The sequence below is a fragment of the Hypanus sabinus genome, chromosome X1 (assembly GCF_030144855.1).
Source record: "Hypanus sabinus isolate sHypSab1 chromosome X1, sHypSab1.hap1, whole genome shotgun sequence".
NCBI classification, from domain to species: domain Eukaryota; kingdom Metazoa; phylum Chordata; class Chondrichthyes; order Myliobatiformes; family Dasyatidae; genus Hypanus; species Hypanus sabinus.
This window is the reverse complement of record NC_082738.1, coordinates 33968045-33987268: the sequence shown is the minus strand read 5'-3', so window position 1 is coordinate 33987268 and position 19224 is coordinate 33968045. Positions and strand designations below refer to the sequence as shown.

General features: G+C 49.8%; 1 protein-coding gene across 1 annotated transcript in view; it reads right to left on the bottom strand.

Moving 5' to 3' along the window:
- Positions 1 to 1061: 1061 nt before the first annotated feature.
- The window catches only part of ankrd52a (ankyrin repeat domain 52a), a 30502-nt gene continuing 12339 nt past the window's right edge, over positions 1062 to 19224 (bottom strand). The window contains 14 exon segments of the mRNA XM_059956303.1: positions 1062 to 2069; positions 4804 to 4895; positions 5695 to 5777; positions 6161 to 6243; positions 10342 to 10487; positions 10660 to 10743; positions 11747 to 11834; positions 11989 to 12208; positions 13063 to 13180; positions 14292 to 14379; positions 15022 to 15223; positions 15647 to 15718; positions 17083 to 17194; positions 17724 to 17786. Coding sequence (XP_059812286.1) covers positions 1849 to 2069; positions 4804 to 4895; positions 5695 to 5777; positions 6161 to 6243; positions 10342 to 10487; positions 10660 to 10743; positions 11747 to 11834; positions 11989 to 12208; positions 13063 to 13180; positions 14292 to 14379; positions 15022 to 15223; positions 15647 to 15718; positions 17083 to 17194; positions 17724 to 17786 — 1672 coding nt within the window. The 3' untranslated portion in view covers positions 1062 to 1848.

Genomic DNA, 19224 nt, shown 5'->3' with positions numbered 1-19224 from the left:
GGGTCACTGAAGACCTACCCGACAGGAAACAAACTGTTAAAAATGCTCAGAGGAGCAGTGGGGTAGTTTTCAAGTGTCTAAACCCAGCACAGAAATTCTTCAGGACCCTCCACTCAAAAAATAAAATCATCAGTATACTTATACATATAGCCACATGCACTGAGTTAAAAAAAAAATCCCCAGTACCATAACTGGGTATATTGCAAACCTGTTGAGCTGTTGCCACACATACACACAAGTGGTCACATCAATACTGGCAGCGTGTTAGCTCGGAAGTACACCCCACCCGCTGGCACCACACTGCATGCCAGCAACTGACCACACATGGAGAGGTGGGCGGCACATGCAGTGGGTTAGTGCTAGGCGTGAGGAGGTTCATGTGCAGAGAAACCTCGGCAGATCAAAGTACATCAGAGCAAACACTATCACTCAGTCACTCACACTCACTGTCTCAATCTTTCGCCTTCACACAAACTCTGCTGCTTCTCCCTCTACTGTAACACACACCTTGAATGCAACATCTACGCCAGATGTAACTCTCAATAATGTTAACTATAGTCATATCCCAAAAAACCTTTCACTTACATCTCTCCTCTCTTCACCCCTCCATCCATCTCTCATTCACACATATTCAGTGGAATACAGCAGGTGTAATGCACAACTGCTCTCCCCTCACACACACTGAAATTTAACACAGTCTTAATTAACAATCACTCTCTCATACGCCCCTCACTGCATTCTCTCACACATCCTTCACTGAAGTGTAACACCAGGTTTAATTTACAAACACACTGCAACAAAACAGCAAGTGAGAGTCTCACACAGATACACGTTGCATTTTCACTGACACACAACCCATCCTCATCATACAGTACATGCGATGTTGTGTCTACAGACATTATGGCTCAGGTCAGTAATTATATTTGGGCAACGCATCAGGGTGTGCCTGTCTTTGCATTATCCACTGTGTACAGTGGCAGTGCCTCAAGCTTCCACTGTTCCCCAGCCCCCCACCCACGAAGTAAAAGTGCTCGTCGATGAAGCAAGTGCTTGGACGGGACGGGACGGGGGGACGGGGGGGGGGGGGGGTGGTCGTCAACTGAGGGGAGGGTACTATGTACACCTTCAAAGGTCATTCAAAGCCCAAGGAGGTCACAGGCAGGTTTCAGTCAGGGATCCCAGGACCAACACTGAGAGTGTGGGTCAGTGAGGGTTATGATGCGGAAATGGTGGGGGGGGGGTTATCTTTAAAAGTCCGGGGCTGGTGGGAGGGGACATTCAATCATTCAGTGACCCCAGGTAGGTAACACCTCCTGGACATACCTCTGACACCCTCTAAAACCCCTTCACCCCTGATGCCCCCATCCTCTCCAAAACTCCTCTTATGCCCCACACCCTGGAGGGCCCTCCGTCTACCCCCAAACTCTGGAGCAGAGATGGGAGGAGCGGAGAGGGCTAGTGGAGCGGACAGCAGTGCATACACACTCACTCACACACACTCTTTGGTGTCAGTTTCAGAACACACGAAGACAGTCTGTGGGTAACGTCAGGACACACATACACACACACATGCACCCACTTTAGTACAGCTTTGTTCCCTGCCTGTTGAAATGTCCGTGGGCTTCATCTGCTTCACACAGACCTGTGCTGAGGTGGTTGATAGGAAGGATGGTGGTGGAGGTCAGGCAGCAAGGGGAGCACGTGGCCATGGGTGGCAAGGGGAATTGGGTGATGCTGGGCAAGGGAACCTGCTCTGTAATCTCCTGAATAGTTAAAACAAGGGCCTCAGTGCATGGAGTTACTGCCCCTGCCATTGCCTCTGCTCCCCTCCCCCCCCCCCCCACCCCATCACTCAGGGTAACAAGAGTCCAGGCCCAGCGGACTGGCCCCGAAGCCGCTGACTTGGTCACAGGACACAGCTTTGGCCAGAATGCCACAGTTCTTCAACAGGTTCAGGCCCAATGAGCTGACGCTGTCCTTAGAGGGAAAAGGCTTCATGGTGGCCAGGATCAGTGCCAGGCAGTCGGCCACGTCTTTGTTGGGGGCACAGGCCAGAGCCGGAGTGTGTCCTGGGGTTTTGGGGGGGGGGGGGTAGGAGAGAGAACAGGGGAGAGGGGGAGGAGGGAGAGAAGGAAGGAAACACAAAGACAAGATCAGGCCACACTGGGTCTGGCGCAGATACCATCACAGACTCTGTGACTGACATTCAGCCCTTTGTGACTGTGCCAGCTCTCCCTGAGACCCCGTGGGTTTCTCACGGGGACTCCAGCCCCTCTCCATGTCCCAACAAGAGAAACAAGAGCGGGAAACAGTCTCGTTGATCAACTGATAAATTCTTTTTCATGTACTTATTGCATAGTTAGAGCAATGGGAATAACAGTCAGGGTAGTGGTGTGTTCCTCTTGCAGGATGTGGGAAGTCAAGGTCCCTGATGTCTATACCTTTGAGAAGTGTATCTGACTGCAGCTCCTTACAGACCACATTATGGAATGACTTTCAAATCATTCAAGAGAATAAAGGGTTGATAGACAGGAGTTATAGGGTGCAACACTCAAGTTGCAGGAGGCAGCTGGGTGACTTGTCAAGAGGGGGAAGGGGATCAGTGCAGAGTACCCCTGTGGCTATTCCCTTCAATAACAAGAGGAGGGTGCAATGACCTACCAGGGGAAAGTCACAGCAGTCAGTTCTCTGACACCAAGTGTATCTCTGTAGCTCAGAAAGGAAAGGGGAAGAGGAGGAGTGCAGTAGTGATAGAGGATTCAATGTTGAGGGAAACAGGTGATTCTGTGGACATGAACAAGACACCAAGATGGTAAGTTGCCTCCCAGGTGCCAGGGTGTCTTGGATTGCATCCACAGCATTCTTAAGTAGGAGGGTGAGCAGCCAGAAGTCATGGAACATATTGGTAGCACTGACAGACGTAGGAAACGGGATGAGGTCCTGAAGAGAGAATATACAGAGCTAGGTAGGAAGCTGAAAAGCAGGACCTCCATGTTAGTAATCTCTAGATTGCTGCCTGTGCATACACCAGGTAGGTTAAGAAAAGGATGATTTGGCAGATAAATGTGTGGCTGAAGAATTGGTGCAGGGAGCAGGTTTCTGATATATGGATCGTTGGGATCTCTTCTTGGGAAGATATGACCTGTAAAAAGAGACTGGTTATACCAGAAGTTCTGAGCAGGTTTACTAGAGCTGTTGGGGAGGGTTTATACTAGTTTGGCAGTGGGATGGGAACCAGAGTAATAAGTTAGAAAATAGAGCAGTATGTAGAGAGACTGTGAGGAACGATGGGCAGTGGATTTGGCATCATGCATCTATGTTAATGCAAGATATACCAGGAACAAAGGTGATGAACTTATAGTATGGGACTATGATGTCGCAGCCATTACTGACACCTAGCTGTCACAAGGGCAATAATGTCTGCTGAACATTCCAGATCTGTGTTTCAATAGGGACAAGGAGGGAGATAAAAGGTGGGGGAGTGACATTGCTAATCAGGAATAGTGGGTGGAAGTCAGAAACAGGAGCAATCACTTCTATTCGGGAGTATTCCACTGACCACCCCCCACCTTGACCCCATGGCAACAGAGAACAGATCATGAAGCAGATTTTGGAAAAGTGTAAAATAACAGTTGTTGTCATGGGTGATTTCAACTTCCCTAATATTGGTTGGTACTTCCTTAGTACAAAAGGTTTAGATGGGACAGAATTTATTAGGTGTATGCAGGAAGGATTCCTGACACAATATGTAGAAAGGCCAACCAGAGGAGAGGCCATTCTGGATCTGGTGCTGGCAATTAACCAGGTCAGGTATCAGATCTCTTGGTTGGTAAGCATGTTGGAGACAGTGACTCCAACTCCCTGACCTTTACCATAACCTTGGAGAGGGATAGGAGCCGAAGGTATGCAAAAGCAGTTAATTGGGGCTAATTACGATGGTATTAGGACCTACTGGGGATAAATGAGTGCCTATAGTCAGAGATGGGAAGGTCCTTAACGAATACTTTGCCTCAGTATTCACCAGTGAGAGAGACTTAGACAAAAGTGAGATCAGCATAGAACTTGCTAATGTGCTGCAGCATGATGATGTTAAGAAAAAGGATGTGTTGGGAGTTTCTGATAAACACTAGAATAGGTTAAGTCCCCGGGACCGGGCAGGATATTACCCAGGTTACTACAGGACACAAGGGAAAAGACTGCTGGGGCGTTGACAACGATCTTTGTGTTCTCACTGGCTAAAGTAGTATCAGAAGATTGAAGGATGGAAAAATTAGTTCCTTTGCTCAGGAAAGGTAAGGGGATAATCCTGGGAATTATAGACCAAGTGAATCTTACTTCAGTGGTGAAAAGGATTGTTAAGAAACAGGATTTATGAGCATTTGGACGAGCATAGTCTGATTAGGGATAGTCAACATGGCTTCAGAGGACAGATCATGCCTCATGAGCCTGACTAAATTCTTTGCTGAAGTGACAAAGCACATTAATGAAGTGCATGCGGTGTAAATGGATGTTAGTAAGGAATAGATAAGTTCCCCATGGCAGCCTCATTCAGAAAGTCAGGATCCAGGAGAACTTGGCTACAATCCATTAAGTTCCTTGTTCCTGCTTGCCCATTCTTCTCCCTCAGTCTCAGTTGCCTGCATACATCCACCGCAGCCCATCCATCCTTCCCCACCCCCCCAGTATATCCCTCAATGCCTTTGAACGTACAGTTCCCTGAATGAAATGAGCTCCCAAGGGGAGAGATCCAGAGGTTCACTCCCCCGCCCTCGAACCCCTCCCACCCCCCAAGGCAGCACTCACCCTCCCCATCCACAGCCAGCACAGTTGCCCCTCGGTTGAGGAGGGCTTGGACCACAGAGGACATCCCGTTCCGAGCTGCGATGTGGAGAGGCCTGTCAATGGGAGAGGGGGTGAAAGGTGAAGGGTGGCTTTAATGTGCGATAGGGGGAGATGGTGATTTGTAAGACCCACTGTTGCTGCCAACAAGCTGGAGAGCAAGAGGTGATAGGTGGCTCTAACAAAGAGGGGAGGGCTGGGAGATGGGTCCTGCTGGAGGCGGGTTGTCGGGAGCAAAGACGTGTGATCCACTGTCACTTGTCATTGGGATAGCGGCCAAGAGGTGAAGGGGACTTCAACCCAGAAGAAAGGGGGTAAGGGATGGGGGAGTGAGAAGTGAAGGGTGGCTTTAAATCAGGGATGGGGAATCCCATGGTTGCCTGCCAACAAGTCAAGGGGGTAGGACAGGGGTGAGCTGGAAGAGGGAGGGAGGGGGTGGTGGAGTCACAGCCAGCACCATGCCCGATTCTGGTCACCAGCTCACAGTGACGGCACCAGAAATGGAGAGTCAGTGAGATGTGGGAAGGTTATGGCTCCAGGAGAGATGGGGGGGGGGGGGGGGGGGAAAGAGGGGGATTCCACAGAGCAAGGAACCTGAGGGAAGTTCGAATCAAAGTGTATAAAATTAAGAGGGGTCCCAGTGAGGGCTGTGGGGAGTAAAAAGGAGGGAGCAGGCTCCCTTGAAAGGGGGGGGCACACCTTTGGGGAGGGGGAAGAGACAGAAATCAGAGGGGGAAATGGGTAGGGGATCACACAGTTAAAGTGGGAGGGAAAGAGTGTGGGGTAGTGAGTGGGGAGAAAGGGGAACTGTGGAGGGGAGAAGTGAATGGGGGCCAGGGAGGAGCCTGTACTTACATCTGAAGCGTACTGTTGGTTGCATTAATGAGACCAGTGTCACAGATCTGCCCAAGGATTAACAAGGCACACATTTCATGGCCCTGTGAGAAGAAGAACAGAGAATGACTGTTACATTCCCTCCCTCCCCCAAGAATTCCAGGTTCATCCTGCTGAGGATTCCTCCAACTCCTAATACCTGGGTCCCTGGTCCACGAACAGCCCATTCACAGAGTCTCCCTCCCTTCCTGTTACCTCCCTGTCCACCCTGGTTACCATCCCTTCGCTCATCCTGTCCTAAACTTCAGCCACCCCTATCCACCACCTGATTGTCTGTGTCTGCTGGGTTTCTGTGTTATATTAGCAGCCAGGATTACCCACCCACTCACCATTCCATCCAGACCACCCTTCTTCCCACTTTCCCTCAGAGCAGCCAAGACTTGCAGAGCTCCCAGCCTCCACCCTCCAGGCCACACCCTCACCCCACCTTGCTGCAGGCCAGATGAAGAGCTGTGTTCTTGTTGACATCGTGCAACGTCAAATCCGCACCAGCTCTCTGAAGCAGGATCTCTGTAAAATACACAGAAGGGTTTGATTAAAATCAAGGCCTGTGTCTACATCATATTTCACATCATCCAGACCCCAACCCACCCACAAATACTGCTCTGTGGCCAACTCACTGAACACACCATCCACATAGCAGTCTGTGAGTAAAGGTGTCCTTGCAGGAATCTCATCTATGATGTTTAAATGGAGCTCCCACAGATGTGTTTCCCACCGTTGACTGCTTGGGTATGACTACTGACCATTGAACAGGATTTTTTGCTCCTCTTTGCGCCTTGAGGTACATCAGGCGGTAATTTTGCCATTTCTTTAGCATTTATCTTTTTTTGAGGCTGGTTGCTAGCTCAACGCTCAACCCAGCATGGATGGAAAGTGTGCGAGGAGCCGGCTGGATTCAAACCTGGGACCAGTTGGCTCGAAGTGTGGTGCAGATGCCACTACAACACCAGCCGGCTATTGAACAGGACTAGCCTTTTAAATCCCTGTCAGGAGTTGGGGATCCTGTAGTAGTGATTCACCACGTGACATCCATTAGTTTCTCCCCACTGTTTACAGGTCAGGAGTGTGATGGATTACCCTTCCACTGTCATACAGGTAAAAACAGTTTGATACAGTAGACTATCAAGCTCTGTGACGAATATTATGAAGACACGGCTGTCGAGACAGGCACTTAAGAATACTGATGCTACTGGATAATGATATGCCAGCCACAGAACTCAGCAATAGTGGTGCAGGATTAGAACCCTTCCATATTAAGAAAGGAGTCAAATAGGAGTGTATTGTTGCAATCACCCCATTTATAATCTTTACTGTTGGCATACTTTACCTCACTGTCCAAGTACAGTCTCAGTGTATCACAACCCTGTATAGAATGGACAACAGGCTTTTTAACCGCATTGGTTCAAGGTCAGCACCCTTATGGAACTTCATCAGGTACACTCTGAAGAAGACCTCCAATATACCTTGAATGCCTTCACCAAGGGATACAGGGGCCTGGGTCTTGTTTTGAATATCATATCGCAGGTCCTACATCAGCCACTGTGCAGCAGACCATACTATACAACTGCAAGATAAGCTCCTAACTCCTGCGCTCAATAAAAGGCTGAAGAAGGCCAGTGTGTCAAATCACCATCCTGTCTATCTGTGACACAATTCTCAGGGAATCTTCTCGTGGTACCCCGAGGTTCCTCTGTTCTACTACACTACCCAGAGTCCCACTTTTCACTGTGAAACATAGAAAACCTACAGCACAATACAGGCCCTTTGGCCCACAATGCTGTGCCAAACATGTACTTATTTTTGAAATTACCTAGGGTTACCCATAGCCATCTATTTTTTCTAAGCTCCATGTACCTATCCAAAAGTCTCTTAAAAGACCTCATCGTATCCGCTTCCACCACCATTGCCAGCAGCCCATTCCACGCACTCACCACTCTGAGTGAAAAACTTACCCCTGACATCCCCTCTGTACCTACTCCCCAACACCTTAAACCTGTGTCCACTTGTGGCAACCATTTCAGCCCTGGGAGAAAACCTCTGACTATACACACAATCAATGCCTCTCATTATCTTGTACACCTCTATCAGGTCACCTCTCATCCTCCTTCGCTCCAAGGAGAAAAGGCCGAGTTCACTCAACCTATTCTCATAAGGCATTCTCCCCAATCCAGGCAACATCCTTGTAAATCTCCTCTGCACCCTTTTCTATGGTTTCCACATCCTGTAGTGAGGTGACCAGAACTGAGCACAGTGCTCCAAGTAGGGTCTGACCAGGGTCCTTTATAGCTGCAACATTGCCTCTCGGCTCCTAAATTCAATTCCATGATTGATGAAGGCCAATACACACCGTATGCCTTCTTAACCACAGAGTCAACCTGCGCAGCTGCTTTGAGCGTCCTATGGACTGGGACCCCAAGATCCCTCTGATTCTCCACACTGCCAAGAGTCTTACCATTAATAGTATATTTTGCCATCATATTTGACCTACCAAAATGAACCACTTCACACTTATCTGGGTTGAACGCCATCTGCCACTTCAGCTCACTTTTGCATCCTATCAATGTCCAGCTGTAATCCCTGACAGCTTCCACACTTTCCACAACACCTCCAACCTTTGTGTCGTCAGCAAACTTACTGACCCATCCCTACACTTCATCCAGGTCGTTTATAAAAATCACGAAGAGTAAGGGTCCCAGAACAGATCCCTGAGGCACTCCACTGGTGACTGACCTCCATGCAGAATATGACCTGTCTACAACCACACTTTGCCTTCTGTGGACAAGCCAGTTCTGGATCCACAAAGCAATGTCCCCTTGGATTCTATGCCTCCTTACTTTCTCAATAAGCCTTCGATGGGGTGCCTTATCAAATGCCTTGCTGAAATCCATATACGCTACATCTATTGCTCTTCCTTCATCAATGTGTTTAGTCACATCCTCAAAAAAATTAAATCAGGCTAGTAAGGCATAACCTGCCCTTGACAAAGCCATGCTGACTATTCCTAATCATATTATGCCTCTCCAAATGTTCATAAATCCTTCCTCTTAGGATCTTCTCCATCAACATACCAACCACTGAAGACTCACTGGTCAATAATTTCCTGGGCTATCTCTATTCCCTTTCTTGAATAAAGGAACAACATCCGCAACCCTCCAATCCTTCGGAACCTCTCCCGTCCCCATTGACGATGCAAAGATCATCGCCAGAGGCTCAGCAATCTCCTCCCTTGCCTCCCACAGTAGCCAGGAGGTACATTTCATCTGGTCCTGGAGACTTAGAACTTGATGCTTTCTAAAAGCTTCAGCACATCCTCTTCCTTAATATCTACGTGCTCAAGCTTTTCAGTCTGCTGCAAGTCATCACTACAATCACCAAGATCCTTTTTCATAGTGAATACTGAAGTATTCATTAAGTACCTCTGTTATTTCCTCTTGTTCCATACACACTTTTCCACTGTCACAGTTGATTGGTCCTATTCTCTCACATCTTATCCTCTTGCTCTTCACATACTTGTAGAATGCCTTGGGGTTTTCCTTAATCCTGCCCGCCAAGCCCTTCTGGCTCTCCTAATTTCATTCTTCAGCTCCTTCCTTTTAGCCTTATAATCTTCTCGACCTCTAACATTACCTAGCTCTCTGAACCTTTTGTAAGCTTTTCTTTTCTTCTTGACTATATTTATTACAGCCTTTGTACACCATGATTCCTGTACCCTACCATAACTTCCCTGTCTCATTGGAACATACCTATGCAGAACTCCACACAAATATCCATTAGTTTCTCCCCACTGTTTACAGGTCAGGAGTGTGATGGAACACTCCCCACTTGCCCGGGTGGAGTTAGTCCATACACTCCACATCCACCACATTACCTCTCCACTGTCTACAGGTCGGGAGTGTGATGGGACACTCCCCACTTGCCTGGGTGGAGTTAGTCCATACACTCCACATCCACCACATTACCTCTCCACCGTCTACAGGTCAGGAGTGTGATGGAACACTCCCCACTTGCCTGGGTGGAGTTAGTCCATGTACTCCACATCCACCACATTACCTCTCCGTCTACAGGTCAGGACTGTGATGGAACACTCCCCACTTGCCCGGGTGGAGTTAGTCCATACACTCCACATCCACCACATTACCTCTCCACTGTCTACAGGTCGGGAGTGTGATGGGACACTCCCCACTTGCCTGGGTGGAGTAAGTCCATGTAATCCACATTCACTATGTGTTGGGAAGAAGCCAAGAACCCATCCACATATGCTCTCCACTGACATTCCCACGTCTCCGATACCCTCTGTGACACTACCTCCCCACCTTTAATGGAGACCCTGACTTCTCCACCCACACACACATCCCGTTCCCACCTTCACCTGTACACTAGTCACACCCTATCCCGACCCTCACTCTACTGTACCCCATTCCAACACAACCCGTCCTCACTCTCAAACTGCCCTACAATCAATCCTCATCCTAACCCATTCTGATCCACCTCTACACATCCTTCCCACCCCCACACCCCACCACATTCCCACCCACCCATCTCATTTCCATCTTCCCCCTCCCTGTCCCATCCACTACCCCAACACCCTGCTCCCACCCTACCCACCTACAATCTTGCAGTGACCATTCTGGGCTGCGAACATCAGTGGCGTGCGCCCGGCCTGATCAACAGCGTTCACCTGGGCCCCATGGCTGAGCAGCAGCAGCAGGCAGTGCAACCGGTTGGAGAAGGCGGCCGCGTGCAGAGGGGTTCTGTGGAGGGACAGAGAGTTGGTGGATAGTGTTGGCTCATGATACTTGCACACCATCTTATTTGCTCCGCATAGCACTCTCCCGCCACCCACCCCTCCCCTCTCACCGCTTAGCACTCCTTCTTCATTGCCCTTGCAGGTGCTCCCCCCAGAGAACCATCATCTTTGCTCACCTTCCTTTGGCATCTTGGCTGTTCACAATCTTGGCACCCAGAACGTCAATCAGTATCTCAGCAGTCCTGTCGTGTCCATTAATTCTGGAAGAGGGGAGGAGGAGATAGTGAGAGGGGAGAGAGTGGGGGTGGGGACGAACTCAGAGACGGAACCTGACTCCCCAGGGGTCGCCCTTCCTGACAGCTCGCTGAGAAAGCTGGGAGTCACAAACACATAGGGCCCTCAATTTTGGAGAGTGGGACAAGCATGCAGGGTGGCAGGGAGCGGAGTCTGCTAGTTATTCCCACCCAGGTCCCAGTGTAGTATTGGGCACTGTTTCAGTCCCCGTATTTATGTGGGCAATAGAGGCAGGCAGAGGAGATTCACCAGGCTGAACCTTGGTACGAGAATTCACCAGTGGCTAAGAAATCAAGATGGAGACACAGACTGCAAATGCTGGGTCTTGGCTTGAAGTGTCCATTTCCCTCCGTGATGCTGCCTGACCTGCTAAGTTCCTCCAGCTTTTACCTATATTCCTTTGGAGTGCAGAGGAAAGAGGGGTAACCTGACTCAAAACATCTCAGACCCTGAGGGTCAGGACAGGGGAATGAGGAGATGTTTTCACCAGATGAAGAGTCTCTAATGAGGGGACACAGTGTGAAGTAACTACCCCCAACCCTGTAACTGAGTTGAAGGACTTTTCTCAGAGGGAGGGGAATCTCTGGAATTCCCACGACAACCCCAAGCCCTGTAAGTGGTGGAGAAGATTAAAGGCAAGGGAGATAAATGTTTAGTGATCAGAGGAACTGTGGGCTGTGAGAAAGTGGGATGTAAGAGGCAATGGGGGTATCAACCATTATCATATTGTATGTTGTGACAGGAGAGAGGGGACCAAGTGGCTGTTCTCTGCTTCTTGACGTACTCCCACAGCGCTGATGGAATAACGTGCAGCTGAGAGACAAAAATCGATTCTCCCCAATGGAAAGGATGAGCTGGCTGGAATGAGGTCTGGATGATGACTGGGAGTGCCCGTTCCAGAACAAACATGGATACTGACGGGACAGCCCCAGGCACCAGGAATCACATGAACTGGGACTGAGTACTTACACAGCACAGTGCAACACAGTGAAAGGCTCTCCCCCGAGGTTAGACAGCATTTCGTGTTCAAGTAGTACTTCCAAGCAGTCTTCATGACCTGTAGCGCAGGGCAGGATGGGGAAAGAAAGTGATTCGACCGGTGAAAGGGTGGGTAACCACAGTAATCTGCCGGGGGGGAGGGGAGAAGGGTAACAGGGAGGTGGGGGGAGAAGGGTAAGAGGAAGGATAGGAGGGAGAGGAAGAAGACCCACCTTTGTAACAGGCCCAGTGCAGAGGTGTGTAACCGCTGTAATCCTGCAAGGAATCTAACGGATCTGTGGAGAGGGCTGCCTGCAGCAAAGCCTCCAGGATAGCGGGGTGGCCAGAGGCAGCAGCCAAGTGCAAAGGTGTTCGTCCCCTTACGTCCCGGCAGAGGGCGAAGGCCTGGTGGTCGAGGAGAGCTGCCACTGCCTCCTCACATCCCTGCACTGCCTGAGAGGGAAATACAGTGTCAGAGGGGAAGAGCAGTGATGGTGAGGAGGGGATCCAGGGAATGAAAGGTTTAGAGGGAGGAGGGAGAGTTCCAGGGGAGTGAGATCAGTCTGCGCAGGTAGGGTGTCCTGGAGGGAAGAGTACTGAGGGTCCTGGGAGGGTGGGGACAAGGCAGGGGCAGTCTCTGAGAGGAAGCACTGAAGCCGGGTATGGGGTCCCAAGGGTGTGAAGGGAGTGTCAGGGATCTTGGGTAGGGAGCACCAAGGATGGGCGTTCCAGAGCCAGATACTCCGACATTCTGTGTGATTCCAGAACGCTGGAGGAACTCGAGCAGGTTGGGCTGCATCTTTGGATGGAGGTAAACAGTCGACGTCTCTGGTGGAGTCCTCCCCTCCACTGCTTTCACAAGGGACATCACCCCTGTCCATAAATCCCACCAGTCTACATCTTGCTGAATCCTAGGATTGGTAGGGGCGCAGGGAGGGAGGAAGGCTGTCAACGGATTCAGCAGGATACAAATTGGTGGGATTTATGGGCAGGGAGATGGCAAGTGTGAGATGTTGCACTTTGTGAAGTCAAACATTGAGGTAATGTACAAAGTAATGGTGGGGGGGTGGCGAAGGTACGCAGGGGACAACGGAGTGTATACAAGAGACAGCGAGAGGGAGTCAGGGAGCATACACGGGGACAGCATGTGCGGGTGGGGAGCATATGTAGGGGACTGGTGGGGTGGCAAGTGTACACTGGGTCAGTGGGGGGTGTGCACACATATAACTCCATCACCCCCCACCCACATTCCTCCTATCCTTATCCCACCAAACATGGAGCACAGAAGGACTTTCTCCCTCACTCACCCCTCGGTGAAGCGCTGTCCGCCCTCGTTTATCAGCAGTGTCGGTCGATGCTCCCTTTTCCAGCAGCAGGTGGATGCATTCTACGTGACTGTTCGTCACGGCCAGCATGACAGATGTCCTGTGGGGAAAGGTGCGGGGGATTGAGAAGGTGAAATACCAGAGGAGGAAGAGTGCGTGCAACTGCTGCAGAGAGAAAGGGAAATACTTGGGGAGGGAACAAGAGAGTGACAGAGTGGGATCTGGCAGAGCAGGAGCCATTAAAAACAACATTTTGTGGGGAGAGATGAGGCTTTGGAAGGAAGAGGTAGAGGCTTTGGTGAGTAGCAGGTAAGAACAGGTGAGGCTTTTTCATTATATATAGTATTAAGTTTTATATAACAAAGATACCAAATCAAAACAAATTAAATACAGTAATAATACAGGCTCAGGTGATGTGTTGCGTCTGCATGATGTGGGAGCTGGTGGACCCCACTGTAGTTCCTGGTGACCACGTCCACAGCAAGTGTCAACTGCTCGAGGACTAAGGCTCAAATTTGAAAATCTAGAATCTGAGCTTCAAACATTGTGATGCATCAGAGAGGGTTAGAGTTACCTGGACACTGTATTTCAGACAGCAGTCACACCAAGTAGATTAAATATTTCACATTCAGTCTATGGCCAGGGATAAGAGGCTGTGACAGCCAGTGAGGTAGGTCAGGGCAGCCCAGAGGTAGTGCTGGCAGCCCTGAGCTTGCCCAACAGGTCTGCGATTATTGCTCTTTGTGAGGATGAGAGTAGGGGCTGTAGGAAGAACATGGTTCAGGGAGCCGTATGGGGGTGGGGGGAAGAGAAGATAAATATTGTTGTGACTGGGGATATTATTGTCATAGAACAGAGACAATTCTCGGTCACAAGGATCCAGAGTCATGAAAACTGTGCCCGGGTTCAGCAAATCTCATATGACCTACAGAGGATTGGTTGGTGGTAGGAGAGCAGTGTAGGAGGAGGGCACGAGAGGGAAGGCTGGAAAAACTGGGCAGGGTGCAAGAGTAGTGGGGAAGGGAGTGAAATCCAGGGAGGGTACAGTGGGTGGGGCAGAGTAGAGGGCAAAGGAGAGTGGGAAGTTTGTGTGAATGTTGGGGGAGTGAGGCATTCAATTTCCTGTTCCAAAACTGGACTGAGAACATGTCAGGAAAGCGTTTGTGCAGTACCGAGAACGTGTCCGGGAGAGGTTTGTACAGCACACTTACTGTCCGTGAGCATCCATCGTGTCCAATACGTCAGTATCCTCAGTGCTATCAATTAACACATGCAGACAGTCTGTGTGACCACTTGCCGCTGTCCAACATTGGGAGAGAGGGAAGGCAGGATCAGCCGACTACACGAGTACATTATACACATATATACACATTATACATCATAATCTGACCACATTATACACAGCACCAACAAGCCGATTTCAAGGACTGTGCCTGATTCCAGCAGGTGCACTCAATGACAGGGGCTGTTCAGAGCAATAGCACCCAGGGCAAGAGTCTGGGATATTAGACCAGGTGTGGGGAGTGGTTGACACAGACTGCACAAGCCACTCTCATCCTCATCCCCTCCCCATCCTACCACCCCCCACCGCTCACCATGCCTACACTCCCCTTCACCTCATGCCCAGTCCCCTTGCTGACTCCACCACCTGACTTCCCTCACCAGCCCCTTACCCTTCTCCTTCTACCCCCCTCCACCATCAGTCCATCCCTGCTCGTCCGCTCATACCCCCCAAACTTTCACCACCAACCCTAGCCATTCCCTTACCCTCAACCCAATCCTCCCTTAATCTCACACCCTCCCTTCCTTACCATCCCCTACACCTCACCCCACAAACTCTCACCCATCCCTGCAACCTCACCCCACAAACTCTCACCCTTCCCTGCAACCTCACCCCATAAACTCCCACCCTCTGCCACACTTATGCCAGCCCTGGCTCACCTGCAGCATGCAGCGGTGTCCCTTTGGTGAGCCTTTCGGGTACCAGGATAGACGCCCCATGTCGGGTCAAGATTTCCACGCATTCTGTGTGGCCCCGCTTGGCGGCCACATACAAAGGTGTGCGTCCATCGCAGTCCCTCACATCTGGGGTCCCCAGCACCTCCACCAGAACACCCAGTGCCACATGGTGCCCGCTGTATGCCTGGGTTAAGCAGAGGTGACTGGGTCAGCAAGGGTCACAACCCTGGGGCTAGAGGTTACTGGGTCAGCAAGGAATCACACCCAACAGGACCAGGTGAGTCAATGGTTTAGGGAAGGGCAGGGACAGAAGGGAGTGAAGTGCAGAGGAGGGAGAGGGAGGAGTTTGAAAGGAGTGAAATGCAGGGAAAGGAGAGAGAGAGAGAGTGAAGCACAGAGGGTACAAAATGAAAGAAGAAACACCAGAGGGAGAGAGGGAGATACCATAGAAGGATACGATCCCAGTGTGGCAAGTGCAGGATTATAGATTCTCAACATAACCCTCTACTTTCCTTGACCCTGGTTACACCCTCTCCTCTCCATCATCCACCCTACCCAGCTCTCCACCCATAAATCACTCACTCAAGGGATTTGCTGGGTTACTTACGGCCAAGTGCAGAGGGCTCACAGAGAAGTCACCTTCCCCTTCATTCAAGCAATCCATGGCTGTCTCCATAATCTGAGGAAGGAAAAGTTAGGCAGATAACCAGAAGGGACACGCAAGACTGCAGATGCTGGAATCTGGTCAATATACAACCTGCTGGTGGGACTCATCAGGTCAAGCAGCATGAAGGGGGGAGTCGGGCAAAGAGGAGGAATTGAAATACGTTTCAGTTCTGCTGGGATTCTACCCAAACTGTCGACCAGATGCTGCTTGACCCAGAGTTCTTCCAGCAGATTGTGCATTAAAGGCAAAAATTTAGTTTGGTGCTTAGAGTTGCCAGAACAAGAGAGAGGAAGGAAGGCACTCAGAAAAGGTAAAGGGAGGGGGGAGAGAAAAAGAAAATGAGGGAGTTGGACTGTCACAACCCCCACTCCAGTTACCACTTCCTTCACCTGCCTTATCTGCACCCTGGCCTCTTCTTTCATCAACTGCTTCACCATCCTCTCTACACACCTTGGCTCCCTCCTTCTGAGACCATGACAGACAGGCAGGCAAGTGTAGGAGCAGGCCACTTGGCCTATCAGTTTCCTTCCAACACTACCTGATAGGTTATAGAATTATGAGAGGCATAAACAGAGTAGACAGCTGGTATCTTTCTCCCGTAGCGCTGAAACTAGATACTAGATCTGATAGTAGAGGGCATGCATTTAAGGTGGGGAGGGGTAAGTTCAAAGGAGATGTGAGGGGCAAGTGTTTTTTTTTTATAAAAAAAAAGTGGTGGGCACCTGAATGTGCTGCCAGGGATGGTGATGGAGGTAGATACAATGGGGATGTTTAAGAGGCTCTTAGATATGCATACAGATGAAGAATCATTGAGGCAGAAGAAATTAGTGCAATTAGGCATCACTAGCTTAATTAGTTCAACATTACACTGTGGATCAAAGGGCCACTAATCTATTGATTTGCCTGTGTCATTACATTCAGGGAACCTTGCACCTCGTTTAGACTGAAGGGATTAATTTGGTTAGTCTAATTAGTTTGGTACAACACCATGGGCTGAAGGGCCTTTTCCTACACCATACTGTTCCATGTTGGAATCAATAAGACACTGTTCCTCAGCACTACTATCAACAGTCAGCCTATTCAAATCCAGCAATCTATCAATCTCTGTCTTCATAATGAATTGAACACTGTGGTCGATACGATTCATCCCCCAACTCCCTGCCCCTTATTCCAAGACCATGACCTCTGGTTCTAAACTCTCCAATCAGGAAAAAAATACCCTCACCCCACTCTTCATGTTGAGTCCCCACCCTCTGCCAGACATCTTGATGACATCTCCTCTCATTCCTCTGAACCCTACAGGACCAGATCTGCCCAATCTCTCCCAACATCCCAGGTTTTTTCAGGTTAGAGAGAAGCAGAAAAGGAATACTGACCAGTTCCAGGCCTTGCTTGCTCCCATGGGAGGCAGCGTAGTGTATTGCACTGTAACCTTGTTTGTCTGGTATGGAAGGATCTGCTCCATGGTCCAGCAAATACTCCATACAGCTGTGGGAGTGCAGAGATCGGTGTTAGCAGTCAATGTAATCAGTCTCATCAAAACACACATCCTGTTCTGTCATACTGTCTACACTTTTACATGTGGGGGTCTATCGATGTACAAGCACTGTCCCATCTGAAGTGGTCTGCCAATTTATAAACTTCCTGTCCCAGCGGAGGGGTCTGTCAATTTATAAGCTCCCCGTCTTATCTCACTAGCCCACCGGAGGAGTCTGTCGATCTATAAACTCCCCATCCCACCTCACTAGCCCACTGGAGGGGTCTGTCGATTTATAAACTCCCCGTTCCAACTCTCTGTCCCACTGGAGGGGTCTGTCGATTTATAAACTCCCCATTCCAACTCTCTGTCCCACTGGAGGGGTCTGTCGATTTATCAACTCCCCATCCCACCTCACTGCCCCACTGGAGGGGTCTGTCGATTTATAAACGCCCCATCCCACCAGAGGGGTCTGTCGATTTATAAACTCCCCATCCCATCTTACTGCGTGTGGCTGCCTCTAGCCAAAACTATACTTACAAAAAGGCCTCCTTCTCTCCTGTCTCCTGCAGTTCCTCCTCATTGTGTGTGGTGTGGTCACTCCTGGAAGGTGGAATGGGTCACATATGAAGTCTACTCAGTAAACCCTGTGAGGGGCAGCACAGTGGTGCAGAGGGTAGACCCAGGCTCAATTTCAAATCCAATGTTCAGTGTGTGTCTGGACATGCATGTGACTGTCCTCATCTTTATGCCCATGTCCGTGCATGGCAGCTGGACGCTCTCCCTGTGACCAAGGGTGCTCTGGTTTCCTTTCACATGGCAATGACATCAGGGTCTGTAGGTTAATCGGTTGCACTGTGTCGGTGAGGGGTAGAATCTGTGGGAACATGGGGGGCGTGGGGGTGGGAGGAGTGAAATGGGTTCAGGGTAGGTGATGGTCAGCACCTACTCAATGGGCCAAAGGACCAGCTTCTCTGCTGCATCTGATTCCACTGTCTCTTGGTTAAATGGCAGGGAGGGAGGTTTAAGAGGGATTGAAGTGTGCCATACTGCAACACCCACACACCAAATCACCCACCAACCTGACGTCTCTGGGGTGTGGGTGGCAGCTGGGCACAACACCCCTTGGTGGATTGAATCAGGTTGGTATCTACCCAGTCCAAACTCACTACCCACAGCAGCGGAGCAAAGCTACTCAGCCCCTCCACCAGACACTAGCCATTCTGATCCCAGCCTCAGCTCCTACCCGTTCCAATAACCCAACACTGCCAGCAGATAAGAGCAAGGTGTTGCTTTTTGGGAAGACACATCAGGGCAGAATTTCCAGAGTGATCGGCAGAGCCCTGGGGAATGTTGTAAAACAGAGAGACTTGCAGGCAGTGAATTACAGGTACGTGGTTCACTGAATGTGGAGTCATAAGCAGACAGGATGGCAAAGGCGGCATTTTATCAGTCAGGTTACTGAGTACAGAAGTGGGGATGTTATATTACAGTTTGACAAGACACTAAGGAGGCCACACTTGTGTTCAGTTTTGAGTTGAAACAAATGCAGAGAAGATTTACAAGGACTTGAAAGACTGAGTTATGAAGATTGAGCAACATAGGACTTTATTCATTAGAGTGTAGGAAAATGAAGGGTGACCTTATAGAGGTGTATAAAATCATGAGGGCACAGGTTTAAGGTAAGATGGGAGAGCCAATAGGAACTTGAGGGGCAACTTCTTTACCCAGAGGGTGGTCCATATATAGAAAGAGCTGCCAGAGAAAGTGGTTGAGGCAAGTACATTAACATATAAAGGGACTTTGACAAGTACATGGATAGGAAAGGTTTGGAGGGTTATGAGCCAAGCATAGGCAAATGGGACTGGCTTAGTTGGGAATATTGGTCAGCATGGACCAACTGGGCTGAAGGATCCGTTTCTGTACTGACCAATCTGTCTAGGCCTTCAGCATAAGAAAATATTAGGCTATTTGGTCCTTCAGGCCTGCCCCACCATTTTCCAAGACTGTGGCTGACCCATCTCAGCCCTTAACTCCCCCT